The 17,008-nt window shown below is 44.1% G+C and overlaps 1 protein-coding gene across 1 annotated transcript in view; it reads right to left on the bottom strand.

Annotated features, from left to right (window-relative positions):
* Positions 1-14,268: 14,268 nt before the first annotated feature.
* LOC149331206 (uncharacterized) overlaps positions 14,269-17,008 on the bottom strand; it is a 140,136-nt gene continuing 137,396 nt past the window's right edge. The window contains exons 3-4 of the mRNA XM_089555425.1: positions 15,902-16,076; positions 14,269-14,444 (exon numbers count right to left, since the gene is read on the bottom strand). Of these exons, the coding sequence (XP_089411551.1) occupies positions 14,413-14,444; positions 15,902-16,076 (207 nt within the window). The 3' untranslated portion in view covers positions 14,269-14,412. The remainder of the gene's footprint in view (positions 14,445-15,901; positions 16,077-17,008) is intronic.

Below are 17,008 nucleotides of genomic sequence, written 5' to 3'. Positions count from 1 at the left end.
TCGTGTCTGTGTTGTGTCCAATGGGAGCACACCTTGATTTTTTAACCGTTTTCTCTTTCAATTTTTAAGTTTATTCAACGAACCAAAACCACAGGTATGTACGTTGCGAGAACCGTTGAAAGCTAAACTTAAATTCTGTAAAGGCCATGAAAGGTTTGCGTTCAGTATTCTGCTCGGAGCTGAATAACACCAGGTTGAAGAAGACTTCAAGCGCGCTGTCAGTATGGAACTGAGCAAAAAAATGGGAGGGAGAGGCGCTAGAATTTCTCACATACACTGCCTCCAGCTGTGGCACTTTGAGGGAATGAGATAGTTTTGTAATTCTCTTATTATTTATTTTTTCGACTGACATCTTCCAACTGATATCCGGCGCCATTATCCATGAAAATTATTAATGAAACGCCGGGTCCATGCGCTTTTCCATGGTTCATGTTTTCATTATGCCGAGCCAAAACAGCTATATCCACTTTTGTAGCCTTGCGAAGATGCGCAATTAAAAAATGCACGCGTGCTGTATGCTGTCAGAGCACGTACGGATCCTCAGGTGGCAGAAATTATTCTTCCACTGTAGCTTTCCTCATAGTCGACTTGCAGACTCGGGCCATCATACCCTAAATCTTTTCACCACCAAGGTCGCTGTTCCAGGTCTTGAGTAAACGGCGACCGGAAGTATACTTGAGACTGCGCACGCGACTTCTCTCTTTCCGACCAAGAAGTACAAGCGATGCGTACAACAAGATCAGGATAAAAAAGCATCGTGGGGAAGCAAGGAGGATGATCCCTGGTGTTTCAGTCCACTCGCAGAAGCAGGGCTGGCGGAGTCATCTTGGTCGCCCCCTATCGGTTGCTGCTCCGAACAACATCCGCCACACCCTCTGGTCACGACGTTCGGGGCACCGTAGAGACCCGCGACCCCAGCGCCACCAAACGGCGGGTACGTACCGCCGTCGGCGGCGGTCAGCCTCGCTGGTTCTCCAGCAGCAGCTGTTAGATGCTCGATCCTGAGTGGCCATCAGTGTGCGGCCCCGTGCCTGATGCTCTGCGAGCCCCGGCTGCTCCGGAGATGATCATGTAGTCGGGCTTTATTCTTCTTCTTGGTGTTTGTAGGATTTGGGCTGCGCGTGTTCGTGTGAGTGGACGCGAAGCGTTCCAGGCCTGGTGTGTCTTGGGGAGGGGAAATTAGGCGTACCGTTGTCGGCGGCGGCTGGCGGTTCGTACCCTCGGGGGTGACCTTTGTTGTGTCTCAGTTCTTTTTGTCCTTTTAGCTCCAACGATGGCGAGAAGGCTTTCTGTACGGCTTGTAGGTCCACGGTTTGGTGGGTGGCACAGCTCGCTGTGAAGCCTTGCAACTTACCGAGAAGTATGATATGAAATTGAAGCAGCCCAAGCTCCACCCTTGCCTAAGGAGGTGACCATGCAGGCCAGTTGGCGTGAATCGAACATATTGGTACCACAGAACAGGTGGGATCACCAGAAGAAGGAGCTACACAGGACAGCGCTGGACTAGCAACTCAAGTTTAATTGCTGTGGTGACTGGCCACGTACGTTTTGCGCTTTTGATACGTATTCGCCGCATGGTATCCTAGGTTGGCCGTTTGTCACTGAAACTTCAGTTGTTGGCCCAGCGCTGTCCCGTGTACTCCATCTACTGGCGTTCCCGTCTGTTCGCGGTTCGTCTTGTTTTTTTAATGAATGCGCAGCTGGAAAAAGGAAGGAAACTAGGCGAGCGCCCATAGACTCTTGCGTTAGGTTTAAGAAAACCTTTCGCAACATTCGCCCGAGCGCTTGCCTTCTTCCAACAATGGTTCGAGGTGGCCCTTAAGTTTAAAGCAAATTTGCGTTGCTTAAAAAATAAGTTTGGTTAGTCTTCGCAGAAAGTGACGTCAAGTGTGAGCACACTAACCCGTAGACGCAGGTCGGCGGCTGGTTACACAAGGGAAGAACACAATGCGCTACAATCGATGACAATAGGAGCTCTATGCACCTCGATGCACGAATTTAAAGGCTCCATGTCGCCAGAATACTCGATTTAATGCACGTCTATGTGCCCCTGCTGTGACGTGAAAAAGTTGCGGGCGGTTCTGAGCTGTACTGCGTTTGACACAGACGCCATATTAGACTTGATATTTCTCTGAAGGAACTGGTACATTTTGGCATTGGCCTTACTCGAGTAGAAGTAGTCACAGCGAGAGTTGCATGCCTGTTCATTTCCCGCGGGCATGATGACGGTCAATAAGGCTGGTTGCCACTACCATATTACACTCGCTGCAGGACAACGACCGCTCCCAAAGCAGTCCAAAGCGGCCACCCTGTCGCCGGGAAATTTGTTTTCTTCTAATGCTTCGCTGTCCTTGGCTACCTCTCCTTTCCCTCAGAATCCACTCATGCATCGAATGAGACCTCGCGTTACCTGCTCCTCTTATTTTGGCCAGTCCAAATCCATTTTACCGCTTTAAGCGTTACTCAGATTTACTGAATGCAATTTCTCAATCCAATTTAAAATGTTTTAGGTTATAACAACTATGTTTTCATATCATACAGCACATTGTAATTAAAACCTGGGAATCTACCGAAGCAATGTGACCTTATATTTGCCCTCAGCGTCTACATAATTCCTTTTAGGATATCAGTCACAGTGGTGCTGCTCGGCTGGTGTTTCGAAACACGCGGTTTCGATCCCGGTCGTGGTGATCGCATTTCGATGGAGGCGAAAAGCTATAAGGCCGTGTACAGTGCAGTTTCAGTTCAAATTATGAACCCCAGGTGGTGAAATTTATCCGGAGCCCTTCACTACGGCGTCCCCCATAACCCGAGTCGCTTTCGGACGTTAAACCCCCGTAAACAAAGCCAAACAAAACCAAAACTTTTAGGATATCGTCAACTCAACTTTGGTAACCCCATAATGTTATTTCTTGGTGGGTACAGCCGAAATAACAAGACGCAGACACAGAAAGGAACACGTAGAACGTAGACGAAGCTGTGTCTTCGTCTTGTTATTTCGGCTGTACCCACCAAGAATTATGAACCAACTAGCTCAGTTTTCTACTCTTTTAACGTCCATAATGTTATATCTACGCTCGCTATCACAGTTACTTTGATGACATTACAAAAGGAGTCATATCCAAGAGTGCCCGTTGTCTAGTCAGCACGCAAGGCAAATTATCTTAGTTTACAGGCTGACAGTTTTGGTTTCGAAGAGAGTTTATCTCATTTTGAGACACGGCGAATGGAATTACGTTAGATAGCGAGCAGCTTCGTTTCTCTAGCCACGTGTTCAAAGATTACAAAAGCAAAAAACGTAGAGCACATCTTTCTGAACAAAGGCTGTGCTCCAGAGCTGTTTAGTATTGTGTATAACTGCGGCCTGCTGCCGCACAATGAATATCACAGCCCTGTCTGGCAGGTGTGGCCACGTGCGCTTTACCCTACCGCAGACTTTGCCTTGCAATGCTTTGCCACTAAATATAACAGTGTAAAGAAATTCCGGTATTGCACGTGTCCCGGATCTAAGCAGGCGCGGTTTAGTGCTTTCAAAGAAGAACAATAGTGAACGACGATTGCTCTTGGTAGTGTTTTAACTATTATTGAACTAAATTCTTATTCTATAAATTCAAATATTTTTTTAGAGTATATTGCCTGGATTGTTCGCGATCGGCGAAAAACTACAGTCTGCTGCAGCCGATGGCGGTTTTTCGCTAATGCACACAATGAAGAATCAGAAGCGTTCCAAAGAGCTCAGCAGTATGGCACAAAGGCTTTCTCTTTGCTGCATGTAAGGTGGCTTAAGCTCTCCCCCTGAACTTTTTGAGTGCTTACGGTTCAACAGAGACCACACATCCTGATCTCGGAACTAAACTAACTGACTTGTCAACTAAAGTTACGGCACATTTGGCAAATAATGTGATTCAGTAGCGTATTTCAAAGAGTTCAAACACGTGAAGCGATCACGTGTGACTTATAATAAGACCGTAGACGGGAATTTATTTGGCTGGCACCGGCACCGACAGGATGGGGCGATCGGGTGGCGCTGATGCGACAAGTTGTGGCCTGTTTAGGCGTGGATACTGCAGCACGAATAAAATAATTTTCATTCTTTCTCTAGGCAGCATTGATCTTTCTCAGCAATCTTGAAATAATTGACAAAAAACATAATATTCTTAAGAGGATGTCCGAAAGAATTCGTACAGAAAAGTAATCATGACTGCCAACCATTTTTTCTAAGCATCCCTCAGCAATCCATCCTTTATTCTCTTCAAACTTTAAATCCACCTATGCAAAGCAACATTTACGGACAAAATCCAGTGGCACTGCAGGTCCCTAGAAAAGATAGAAAAGAATATAATGAGCATTTAGGAAGCTATGCTTTAAAGCTTATAAGTCAAATCTTTCTGCTGCCATTACGTCTAGGATCCAAACGGATGAAGGCCATTGATATGGATTTTGCACCCAACATTATGCCCAAGGAATAAAAAATTCCTGCAGGAGCCAATTATAAAGAGCTTTACCGGTATAAGCTCACTGTGTGACACCATGTTTACCACGCTTTTTCAATTTACGCTAATAGCAAGTTTGTGCAGTCGCTTCTCAGCTCTAAATGGTCTAAAGTAGTGTAATGTGGGTCACTTGTGTTACCTCCGAAAACAGTGCCCATCCATGTAGCTCATGTTTTTGCTTGTTTGTTTTAGGTTGCTTCGTTAGCAATTCAGCCTTCCAGCATGCTTAAAGCGCATAAAGCTTGTGGCGGTGTGGAAAGAACGCTCGGCGAAATTGAGAAACATTGGTTAAGGAATAGTTTCAGCAACTTTTGGTGACATGCTCTCGCACTTTATGTTGGAGAACGTCAGAACATGTACAGACACGGATTAGCCCCTGTGTGCGTCTTGATTCTCGAGGTCGTGCAACCCATTAGGCGGCGCGATATGTAGCCAAGCAGGAGAGATTATCGGTCCAATAATGTAAAGGTATTGGCAAAGGTCGCTCCTACAAAATCCCTGAGCGAAACGATCCATGTCCAATATTGGGCTAATTATTTGCTGCTTGGGTATCCTTAGCATTACTTCAAAGGAAGCTCCTTTGCTATAAATTCGGTCCTGGCCGCGGTGGTCGTATTTCGATGCAGGCGAAATTCTAGTGGCCCATGTGCTGTGCGATGTCAGTGCACGTTAAAAAACCCCAGTTGGTCGAAAAACTTCCGGAGCCCTGCACTACAGCATCCCTCATAGCCTGGGTCGCTACGGGACGTTAAAACCTCATAAACCGAACTGAACCTTGCTATATATACCAGATCAGGCAGCCAATCTCAAATAACCTTCCGCTTCCTCCACTCAGTTGTACTTTTTATGTATATGCTGAAAGGTTCCCCACTGGTGTTGTACCCTGCTGAATGGAACCGGATTCTAGAAAAAGAAGAAAAACTATTCAAAGCCCCATATAATCACAATGTATAGCAGAAGACTCGGTGGACTTTTGAGGTACAATGTACAGTACGGTCCATTGTTAAAGGGAACATGCGATCGCGTGGCCTCCGCGTTTCGCGGAGCGCTGCCGCCGAGAATTTGTGGGAGTTGTCGGCACAAGACGCATGCGCAGTAAGCATGGCGGCTGGTCTTTCCGCGCATGCGCTTCATGCCGCCTGCTCTCGCCGCATCTAGGCAGCAGGGTTTCGTGAATCGCGGAGGCCACGCGATCGCATGCTCCCTTTAACAACTGACCGTACTGTACATCTAGGTCAAAAGTCTCTGCCCCCCCTCCCCCCGTCCGCTTCTCCCCTCCTAGTTCTGAAACGTGCCGTATTGTCTGCGAGCGCCACCTGACAATGCACACCCGGCGTCAAGACTGGGGCAGTGGGAAGGTGCTGCAGTAGTCGAACTGAATTCACGCGGCGGTGCCTGGAAGGGAATCATCAGTACCGTTTAAACAGAGGCCCAAAAGGACAGCTCCGTATCTGTACCTAATTACTTGGTACGACCGGAATGAACGTAGTGAGAAAAAAGGGCATTCGAGATTTGTTTCTGTCCGCGCATACACATGCTTATCGCTACCATGAGTAAGTCAGAATTGAAAAGGCAATATTTGGTTTCATACCTTGCGCGCAAGGGCAGGACCGATGGTAGTAACCTCCTTTCAACTGGCTGTTTGTGCATGGTTGCCTTGGTTGAGAGAGGGCCTAACATGTTACCTTGGCGTCCTGTCTGACACAGCATAGTGTTTGTTTGCAGTCTCTGTCGCTGCTGCAGGGATCGCCGACACCTCGGCTCTGTTGCGAACATACATGCAATATTTTAGACCCCATTACAGATTGTTTTCTTTTTGCTGGCATCGGAGGCACTGACGGTAGTTTTTGTTAGCAAATATAATTCTCCATTCTTCAGAGACAGCAATACCAGAAATAATGCTAATGTTTTTGGCAATGTGCCGCTTTCAGTTTTGCGACCGTATATGATCTAGGCAACTGGAGGCTCTGAACACGAAGAATCGCAGCTCCAGACCAAGAATGGTCGGCTTCTGCTTGCTTTTGATATGTGAGACATGCACCTCATACACAACATTAACTGAAGCCATAAGATATGGTATCAAAGCTGAGCTGAATAAGCAACACAAAAACAACACAGATCTCATTGCTCAAGTAAATGAATCAGTCTACTAACAAAAAATGTCCACTTTATTTTGCATTTGCTTCAAGGAAACAACATCTGTTAGCGGACACCCGTCACAGAAGCGGCAGCGCAGTTCGATAAGTAGCGCAAAATAACGCACCCAACCTCAGTTGCGAAGCTTTAGTTTCGGACAGGTAATCTTAACAATCATATCCTGCTCTTCGCCATTTCTATGACGAAATGAGCTTAGTTTTGGAAATATTTCTTCTCGTTAACCTTTTGCGTAATAACCATTCAACCAGCCTCCACAGCATGATAGAGAGTTCGCAAAATGACCTTCAGTCACACCGGTCAAAGACTTCCTTTATCCCAGCAAATTTCCCAATACGACCAGCCAATTTAAGTGCCTGACGCAGCGCCGGGCAACTTTTCTATTACCTAAAAGAAACAAAAAACCCTGTGGCTATCTTGAAATGCAAATAGGCCATAGGTTATTGGTTCTTTAGGTTTGGTGTCCGGCCAAGCAGTTTTCTCTTTTTGATTAAAGCTAGGATACTGTTAACTACATTTAAGGTATTCTTATCTCAAGGTTTTTCCTTTACCACTGGGAGTTAAATCAGTATCCTGCCGAAAATAGTATTATACAGGTTTTGTCTGACTATTTCAAGCCTTCCTGAAAAATAATGATTCTGTAATGTCTAGACCTGGGTAATGCAAATATAATCTCGAAGCACTGATTTTCTTCTTTAGTCATCTGTTTCCAACCGAGAGCGCTTTGATGAAAGGAAACTCACGTGACGTTTATGAGCGGCCTTGACGCTTCCTCCTTTCGGCACCAAATGTGGTGGTAGAGTCGGCTTCAAGCGTTCTTGATACACGGCCTGTGTAGATGCGATGTTAAGTGCAAGGAATGTGGTTAGCAGCACAGTAAAGCTGACGAGCAGGCAACGCATCTTAGCTGATATTTCCGCTTTCGTGAGAACTAAAGAGTTGTGGAGAAAATGGTGGTCGTTTTCAGGGCCTTTATACTCATTTTCATCCATACAACGCACGCATTTGATTGGTATGTGCTGCCATTTTTTCCTTGCCTCCTTGCCTAAATAACAACTGTTGGCCATCCTTTCGTTTTCGTTTTTTCGTGCACATGTTTCAACGTGACGCCTACTTCACTAAATGTCTCCTCACTCTTTTAAAAGTGGAACATTTTCTGGATTAACTGTTCTGCAAAGAGCAGTAAAAAGTGTGTCATTTTGAGATTTGTTATGCTCGAATACCCTTCTTAGAGGGCACCCATTATGGTGTATCCGCTTGACATTAATGTTTTTTCTCGCATATATTTGCTCCCCGCCCATCTTTCTCTTGTGAAAATAAAAAAAAAACAAAATTTTTGAGTTGTATCCTTTCTGCCCTTTTCTGGCATATTTTTGCGCACAACCCCTCACCAAAGTGTGACCTTACATTGCGAAAAGTGCAACCTTTTCCGTGTTGCTCATTCCACGAATCTAGGCCGCAGTGGCTCCATAAGAATTTAAAGTTTCGAGTACACAAGAGAACAGTGCCAATTGAGCTGGCACTTGTTGACACCAGAATGCATCGATATGTAGAGTGCTTGTGCACACAAACACGTCACTGTAAACGCTATGCAATAGAAAAAAATTAACGGCGCCAAGTATGCTTTTTAGAAATTGGACGAACACAAATTTAGTCCTGTTGTGAAGACGGAAGGGAACATCCGATATGTGTTTTTCTCTGGTGGAGGGGAGCATGGGTGTCTTTTACCGCTGCTTATTTCATTCAAGCTGCCCTGAACAAGAGTTTCTGATCAAGTGAAGCACTCGTGTATGGTGTGGTGTGTGTTTAGGTATTAGTGTGGAGTAAGCCTACTGGCCTCAACGACGTGGCTGACATGGACGAAAATGCTCACGTCGGTCGGTCATCTGCATATGGACAGGGCTCTGAATTCTAAAAATTCGACATGCGATATTGGAGCGACAACTGCAGTCCTACATTCAACAAAGCTGCAGTTAGTGGTAATAGGTGCACTCGAGAGTGTGACATGTGCGACTGTGTTGCGCGCTTAAGACTGTTCCGGCTGTCATCAGAAAAGAATTTGTTTTCAGAGATTACTGCTTTAGTCTGAAAAGGTTGGCAGTGATCGCAGAAGTCTTTCTGCTCTTTTATTCGACATTACCATCTCGGATCCTACACTGAGGGACAGACAGAATATAGAGTGAGGTTGTAAAGGACAACCTCTCACGCTCCACTAATGTACCGCGGGGGCATTAGTGGACAGTGTCACACTGAGGGACAGAATATAGAGTGAGATTGTAAAGGACAGTGTGACCGAAGTTGACCGAAGCGTGGCCTTGTGGTAGAGCACCGCCTCGCATTCAGGAGGTGCTGGGTTCGATCCCCAGTGCCGCCGGGTACCCACCGGTTTCTTTAATGGGTACAAGATTTCCCCTGGCCTGGTGCTGGGCTCTTCTAAGGTGAGATGCTTGGGAAAAGGGTCTTAGACCAAAGTTGCCGTGACGGATCAGAGATAAGTTCCGCCGTCAAGCAAGCATAGATCCGCCTCGTGCGGTAGAAGCCCAACTTGTGGCCCTTTTTTCTGACTTCTCCCAAGGGTACACCCCTAAAGGAAGCCGAGCGCCAGGCCGGGGGACGCTTGTACCCATTTTTACCGGTGGGTGTCCGGCGGTGGGTTTCGAACCAACCACCTCCCGGAGCCGAGACGGGCGCTCAAACCACTGGGCCACAACTGTGAATCTCGTAGTAGTTTTTAGCACCGCTCGAAGGCTGCGAAGCCAATTCAAGCCGCAAGGAGATCAGATATAATAAAACAACACGAAGCAAAAATGCAGGCCCGCTGTAGAGCGGAGAGAGATGAACATGACCACTCTTCTCGAAAGTTTTATTCTCTACCTAGTTTAACGAGTACTTTTTTTTTTCACTTGCCACATAGCTCTAAACATACAGGGACACAGGGAGACACACAGGACGGGCGCCCGTCCTGTGGGTCTCCCTGTGCCCCTGTCTGTTTAGCGCAATGTGGCAAGTGAACCGTCACCAACTCGCCAAAGCTTCCACTCGGGCACTTTTTTTTTGTCTTGGTTGTGCAACTTCTTCTGATGTCTGTAGTTTTGAACGGAATTCTAGAGTTCTACAGGCAGAAGGTAACAGTTCGAAACTTGTTGAAGTATTCTGTGGTTTGAAATTTATTTGAAGCGTTGAAACATTCCGATATCTATTTAATTGACGTTGCGGTCGCAGCGCTGCACCTCTTAATTCGCAAAAACCTGCTCAAAGCTTTGCCAAGCTTTGTGTTGTCTTTAGAATCGACTTCTGAATTCTTTAAACAAGGCATCCATTAAAAGTGATAGTACACCATTGATAGGCTTATTTGGCATTTACTGCGAATTCGAATGATATTCAGAGCATGTAGCAAAATTCAGTGGTCCCTTGAAATCTATCTGTTCATTGTCAGAACATGCTATCGGGGTACTTATTAACAACACAACACGCAGCCCGCTGGGGAACGCATTTTGTGCGATTTTCCGTGTGTCGATTGACTGGATAGTTATCAGGAGAAACCAGTTTTTAAAATGATTGGCAAAATATTTCTTGTTTAGAAATGCTAACCTTGAAATTTAGAATTTGAAGGCACGTCTCTTTATAGTTACCGCCTCCTCTACCACTTTTATTTAACTAACGAAATGTATAAAGAATTCCTTCTCTCACTCTCAGGTGCAACGTTGCGCTGTAATATTTCGAAAACACGTACCGCTGAAAAATGGTTGATTCCACACCACCGAACTAATTACTTTCTCCAGTCATTAAGCTATACAGTGCCAGTGTTACTAAATCCTATCAGTCTATCTAGTTTTAATAACGCTCGAATAACCCGTAAGATTTTGCGTTCAATGTTTCTGGAGTGACCCGTGTTTGCTGTTTCTGGCGTAAAATGGTAACGTGCTTAATAAAAACATACACATCGTAGTTTAACCTCTCATATGTGCAATTATCGCTTTTTTTGCAGTTTTATGTGCTTGTTAACCCTGGATTTTGTATAATGTCTCTATATCTTTTTTTGATTAGTTTACTTCACCTCTTATTTTTGTAAATCTGTGATAACTGTGACCGTGATAAAATGTGTGTGACCGTGTGTAATAGCAATTGATATCTTGTGTATAATTTTTTTTTGTACCGCTGTCACTGCTGTCTGCCGCCGGCTTCCAGGCCTCGTCAAGCTGTTACTACAGCTTTTTGCCTGGGAGACCGTCAACATTGTGAAAATGTTGAAAATAAAGGTGAATTGAAAAAATTTAAAACGTATAAATGCATCACTATGCCGAACATGGGCAAAATTTGATCGGTGGTCCAAGGGCCTCTCTATTTTTAGCTGTGCCGGTCAGTAATTGGGTTGCGCCGTTTTAACACGACATCGTTTATTTATTTATTACAGATACCTGCAGCACCCAAGGGGATTATTCCAGGGGGGGAAACACAATAACTTCTGCTCATTTGGCCGAAAGTACACATAATAACAGAAATACAATCACACATCTAATCGATGAGGAAAAACATGCACTGAAGGAAGACAACCACGCTCCACAAATAAAATAACACTAACGAAATGAAAAAGACACGCGCAAGACAACTGCGCGCCACGTCACACATCAGATAAAAATGCGCGGAATTGACCTTCCGTGCAGCACTCAGTGACGCCGGCTGGTAGCCTGTTCCACTCATTGATCGTCCGTGGAAAGAACGAGGTTTTGTAAACATCTGTGCGACACTTAATCTCTCGGATCTTCCACTGATGATCAACTCGTCTAGAAAAAAAGTGAGGTTGAAGCAGATACCGGTCTTTGTCAATGCTCAGCTTTCCAAAATAGATGCGATGCATGATTTGTAATCTCAAATGTTTCCTACGGTTAGCTAAAGATCCCCAGCGAAGGTGGTTTTTAAGAGACGTGACACTAGTTGAGAAGCTGTAACTATTGGACACAAATCTCGCAGCATTATTTTGGACGCGCTCGAGCATATCACATAAGTAAGCAAACTGAGGGTCCCATACAGGAGAGGCATATTCAAGAATCGGTCGGATGTAAGTGAAATACAGGAGTTGTTTGACATTAGACGGTGCTTTATTGAAATTTCTTTTCAAGAAATTAAGCATTCTGCAGGCTTTGGATGTAGTGCACTCAACTTGCCTCGTCCATGTTAGGTTAGATGAAAAATAAACGCCGAGGTACTTGTATTCAAGTACTTTTTGCAAGGGAACATTTTGTAGTGAGTAGTTTGTTTGTAATGGGGAACGCTTTCGAGTGAAAGAGAAAAATTGGCATTTTGTGGCATTCAAAGACATTTGCCATTTTGAGCACCAGGACTGGATGGAATCCAAGTTTCGCTGTAGTTTTAACGCATCAGAGTTCTGTTGAGCGGAAAAGCCGGCGTTGGGGTTGCTCGCGTTGGCGTTGTGTCGACAAAACAGGGTTTGGTCGGCAGGGTCGTGACGTTACAACCACATGTACTCGCGCTGGTAATTCAAACACCCCAAAACGAGAACACAGTACAGCGGCGATGACTTTACTACACAATACCTCAAGGGTCTACTGTGTCATGACGTCATTCCACCACTGTTATGCAGCGCCTCTGAAGAAAGAAAAGTAGTTGCGCTGAAAAGAAACACGGTTTGGAAGGATCTCGAACCGCTGACCCTTGGGCCGTAATCCGGGCTCGCCATACCTCGGCCAGCAAGGGTTTTTTTCGACTTGATTAAAGGAAGGCCCTGTGTGTCCTGAAGCTGATAAATATTTAAAGATAACAATAAAAATAATGCATAAAATATTAAAAACGACAATCTAAATAAAAACAGCACTCGTGTCTGCCAAGGGGTGTACGAAGAGAGCTCCAAACTTCTGAAGGCGCCCATTACCGCTATCGCGCCGTACCCTTAAGGCGGAGCTTAAGTAGCTTTCAATTTTTTTTTGCTCTTGATAGCTAGGAAAGATAATTAGGATCTCGATCAGATTTCAATTGGGTGGTCTTTAAATCCAGGTTTTGCTGCTTCCCCGTAACCTTCATAGGGGTTTCTTAAACATAGGCTATTTTCATCGCTATTTTCCTTTAATAAACTCCTTACGTGGTATAGGCTCTTGCATCAGGCCATCATAGCAACCAAAGCTGACGGAATGGCTGATCCTCGTCAAAGTGCCATTGCATTTCCCTAGAATGGCTAGCGAAATTCATCGTAATAACGACGTAACTAAAGTTTATTGATTATGGACGTCTTTTTATCAGTCTATCCTAATACAGCCAAGAGGGCGACCTGCGCCACTTAGCATTATTAGTTAGAAAGAGGTGTGTGAAATGTGATGCTGTGTTGTTTGAGAGCGGTGAAGTTCGGGAGGGTTGTGTGTTACCTGTGGGTAATGTTATTTAGTTTTGTAGAGCCATAATTTTTTTAAGCTTTTCCTCCTTCCGATTGTCCCCGCATCCGGGAATGTTTGGCAATTCAGGACTCAGTGATCCACATTATTTTCTTTAATAATTCGTGGCGATAAAATGAACAGAAAAAAATGAAATAAAATTTGTGTTTAAAAATTTAAAACTATTTCAAGAAGTCCATCTTTATTTCCGCTGTATTCTCCCATTTTATGAGCGGGTAGCGGTGGGCAGAGGGGAATCTGCAGGCCCATGCATCCAGCAGCAGCGTGGAAGTGTGCCGAAAGGGTTTGTAAAGTGAAAATATTTATATTAAGAACACCGGAACCTTGCTTTTTCAGATCAAGTACAGCTTATTTGGGGCTCGAACACTCCACGTGCCACAAACAAGCACAAATATTCCATGACAAGAGACGTTTTCTCGCCAGAACTACAAAGCAAATCTAGCACATTTTCTGACAGTTTGTTTCAGGATTGATCCTATTAGAGTTTTGCCGCTTTCTTCACTGTGCTAAGATTTACGCGTGGTACATTCACTTTATCAAAAGGGAAATGAGTGCACTGATGTAAAAGCCTTATGAACGGTACCATACGAGAATAGCCAGCGTGTTTTTTATACCTATTGCAATACAGTGCCGTATATTACAAGCAGCCCTACATAGCACAAGAGGTATGCTTCAGACTTGAGTTTACATACTGATTTTTATTTATAGGCTGCTCCAAGCCTGCGGCAAGTGCTGGGCAGACTTTTTCTAGTGTGTATTACTGAGCGGGCATCCAACGGTGACGATATGTTATTTAATTCCCAGATTAGCGTCATTACCAATTATACAATTACTTTTGTCGACACTTTGTCGTGCTCGGAGCATTGGATGGACTTGTCTTATTTGGTGTGCTGGTTTATCAGGTAGAAAGTCATCGTGTACTTGCTCCAGCATGTTCTATTGCCGTAAAACTTGCAAAAAAGAACCGAATTTCAAAGTTCAATATGCTGGCATACAACTTAGAAATATTCTGTTGCTGTTGTGGTACACTTGGAACTACGGGCTTTAAACATTGCGAGTTTTGTTAGAAGTTAAGCCGGTTGCAATAAAAAGGACCGAAACGAGATTTGCCTTCAGGCACTCGTAACTCAGACAAGACAGACCAAAGAGGTGGAATTAATGCGAGACGAGATACGTGCAAAATGAGCCCATAAAGTTTATTGGTTGTTTATCTTTTGTACTACGTCGTTTATTAAAGGCAGCATTTATTCTATTGATTCATTTTGGATTGCTTGCGCTGCGTTCATTCATCGACAGACGTGGTTTTGAAATGAAAACGTTCTTTCTTCTTTCTTCACTAAGATGTCTATGCACACCGGGCACTAGGCTTGGCAGAAGCCTCGATGACAGAGGTCTGTAAAAAACCAAATGCAGCTTGTGTATTTTCTGGAGACACTGGTTGGCTCTTCGTATATCATAAGTAAAATCGCTCTTAAGTTGTAGGTTTGCTCACAATGCCATAAACACACCCCGTGAACTGGCATGAAAAAAAGCTTCTCGGCGGTAAAATGAAATAAAACAAGACTTGCCTCTCATGTTCGAATTCTAAATCAAAAGAAACTTTGACGCCTAAGCATCAATACTGCTGATGTTAATTTCTGCTTCACCAAGGACGCGTTTTTCGTGCAAGTATGCGAATAACCTGAATACATAATTAAATCATCGCAGGCATAATGTCGCTATACCCTTAGGAACACTTAGGCATGGTCGCTGTCACTTAGTAGCAGCCATTTCGATAGCCATCAAACAAAATTCTTTCCATGATTAAAATTGTAATTAGAGTTTCAGTGCCAAAGGAGAGTTCTGAGCAGTCATATGCGTGAATTTGTTATGCGTGAGCAGTTATATGCGTCAATTTCTATATAGGGTCATATTACGTCTACCGACACCGACTTTTTTGTTTCTTTTGAGGGATTGTACTTAATGCTAGTGGAGTTGCGTGAGTGTGAAGCAGGGAACTCACTGGTGTTTGCAATAAAGGTAACTGAGGTTAAAGGCGAGCACGATTTAATGCAACTCCTCATGGCTTACGCCCCCTAGGTCTGCGTTTCAAAAAGGCAGAGCATGAAAAAGTTTGTGGTTCATTAGCCTCATGTAGCCGTGAAGTTATTCTAAGAGAAACAAAAATTACTGTCCAAGTTTCATATTTCCATTTCGTTTTTTCAGTGATGACTAAATTTTTCTTAAAAACAAAAAATGTGACCACTTTTCACTCCTAGAAGAAAAGAATACTCTAAAAGAAAGGCCAAGCCTAAGTAGGGGTTATGTGTGAATTTTATGTTTCTAAGGTTGTGTTTGGCGTATTCAAACAGCACAAATAAAATATTCTCTTAACTATCTAATTTTAAAGTTGTCAATAGGCGTTTCCGCGCAGAGCTGCTATAAAGGCGCAGGGGGGGTTCGGTGGGTGGAAGAGATTAAAAGTTTGCTTGGATAGGGCTTTTCAGCTGATAAAAGACAGGGATAATTGGAGAGATGTGAGAGAAGGCTTTTCCCTGCATTGGGCGTAGTCATGGTGCTGCTGATAACGATTAGACGAAGATGAGTGCTTTGTTTCTTTTTGCGTCTAGTTAACGCTAGCTGTGCTTTACGGCGAGAAGAGGCAGGACGATGTAACTGTGAATTAAGAAAAACGACAGTTCGATTTATTGCGCACAAGTGTTTATTCGAATGAAACCAACTAAAATTACTCGATCGCTGAATGCAACGAGGCAGTTCTTCAAAAACGACGCGCTTTAATAACCACTCTGAAAAAAAACGTTTATTTGGATATAAGCTTCGAATAGGAGGCGAAAAATACAATCTACTTACCATCTCCATATACACACGGGCAGTGGTTCCAGTAACACCCTCCTTTTATCTGACCCAAACCGCAACGTTGGCCGTACCAAGACAGTGGCTGACAGGTGCGGTACAGGCGCTGAACGCAGCACAGACCAGGAAAGCAATCATCCGAGTTCTCGCAGAATTCGCCTTTGTACCTTCTCTGCAAGGGAAAGCGTAAATAACAAGCGAAATTGGCGGCCCGAATATACTGTCGCCCTGAAACAATACTACAGCGCAAAATATTAGTTGGTGTATTAGAGGTACAGCCATGATATGAGTGAATTATTCTTACATTAATAATTAGCCGTTACAGCGGAGCAGTTTCCTGCGTAAGCACAAAGCGTTGTAACTATCAACGTAAAATAATACGGGCCAAGCAAATAGAATGAGGGTACTTTCGCTTGACATCAACTAAAGCTTGATCTAAGGCAGAGAAAATAAATATATTAAGGCGGAAGCCTTTAATGTCTCATCGTTGTAAGCAGCAGTTGTCGACAGAAAATGTCACGCTTTTCAATTGGTGGAAACGGTCGTGACGTCACAGTGCGCGAATTTCAAACGGGGCCAATTGTACTTTGGCTAGTAACCATGCAACCAATTGAAGGGATCGTACAGTGATGCTCCAATTAAATGGGACTGAGCTTAGTTAATTGCTTAATTATCCAATTAGCCTAATTAGCTTTACTAGTCAGGCCATATAAATAAATAAAACCGATTAAGAAATTGGTCGAGCTCAGGAATCGAACCCCGGTCTTCGGCGTGAGAGACGAGCATGCTATCCACTCCGCCATGCCAGCTCTTTTTTTTTTTCTTTCATGGTATTTATTTACATGGTTTTGTATACAAAGCATATATATACATATGTGTGTGCATATACACACACAAAAACAACTATTTACAGAGCACCTAGGTAGGCGCTAGGTGGCAGAAACATAATAGTAACATATTATAGCTAAAAGGCCGGTAAAGATATACAGCGCATCAGGAGAGGAAACCAATCCGGTACAAAGTCCGATTTTTGTAAATGTCCGTTACCTGCAGCAACATTCGGCTAAAGTGAATTCTGGGCGAAACAACAGGTTCAACGTTGCG

The sequence above is a fragment of the Amblyomma mixtum genome, chromosome 8, assembly GCF_055824585.1.
Source record: "Amblyomma mixtum isolate Tamu chromosome 8, ASM5582458v1, whole genome shotgun sequence".
NCBI lineage: Eukaryota > Metazoa > Arthropoda > Arachnida > Ixodida > Ixodidae > Amblyomma > Amblyomma mixtum.
Note: the sequence above shows the minus strand (reverse complement) of the source record. Positions and strands in the feature narration are given on the sequence as shown.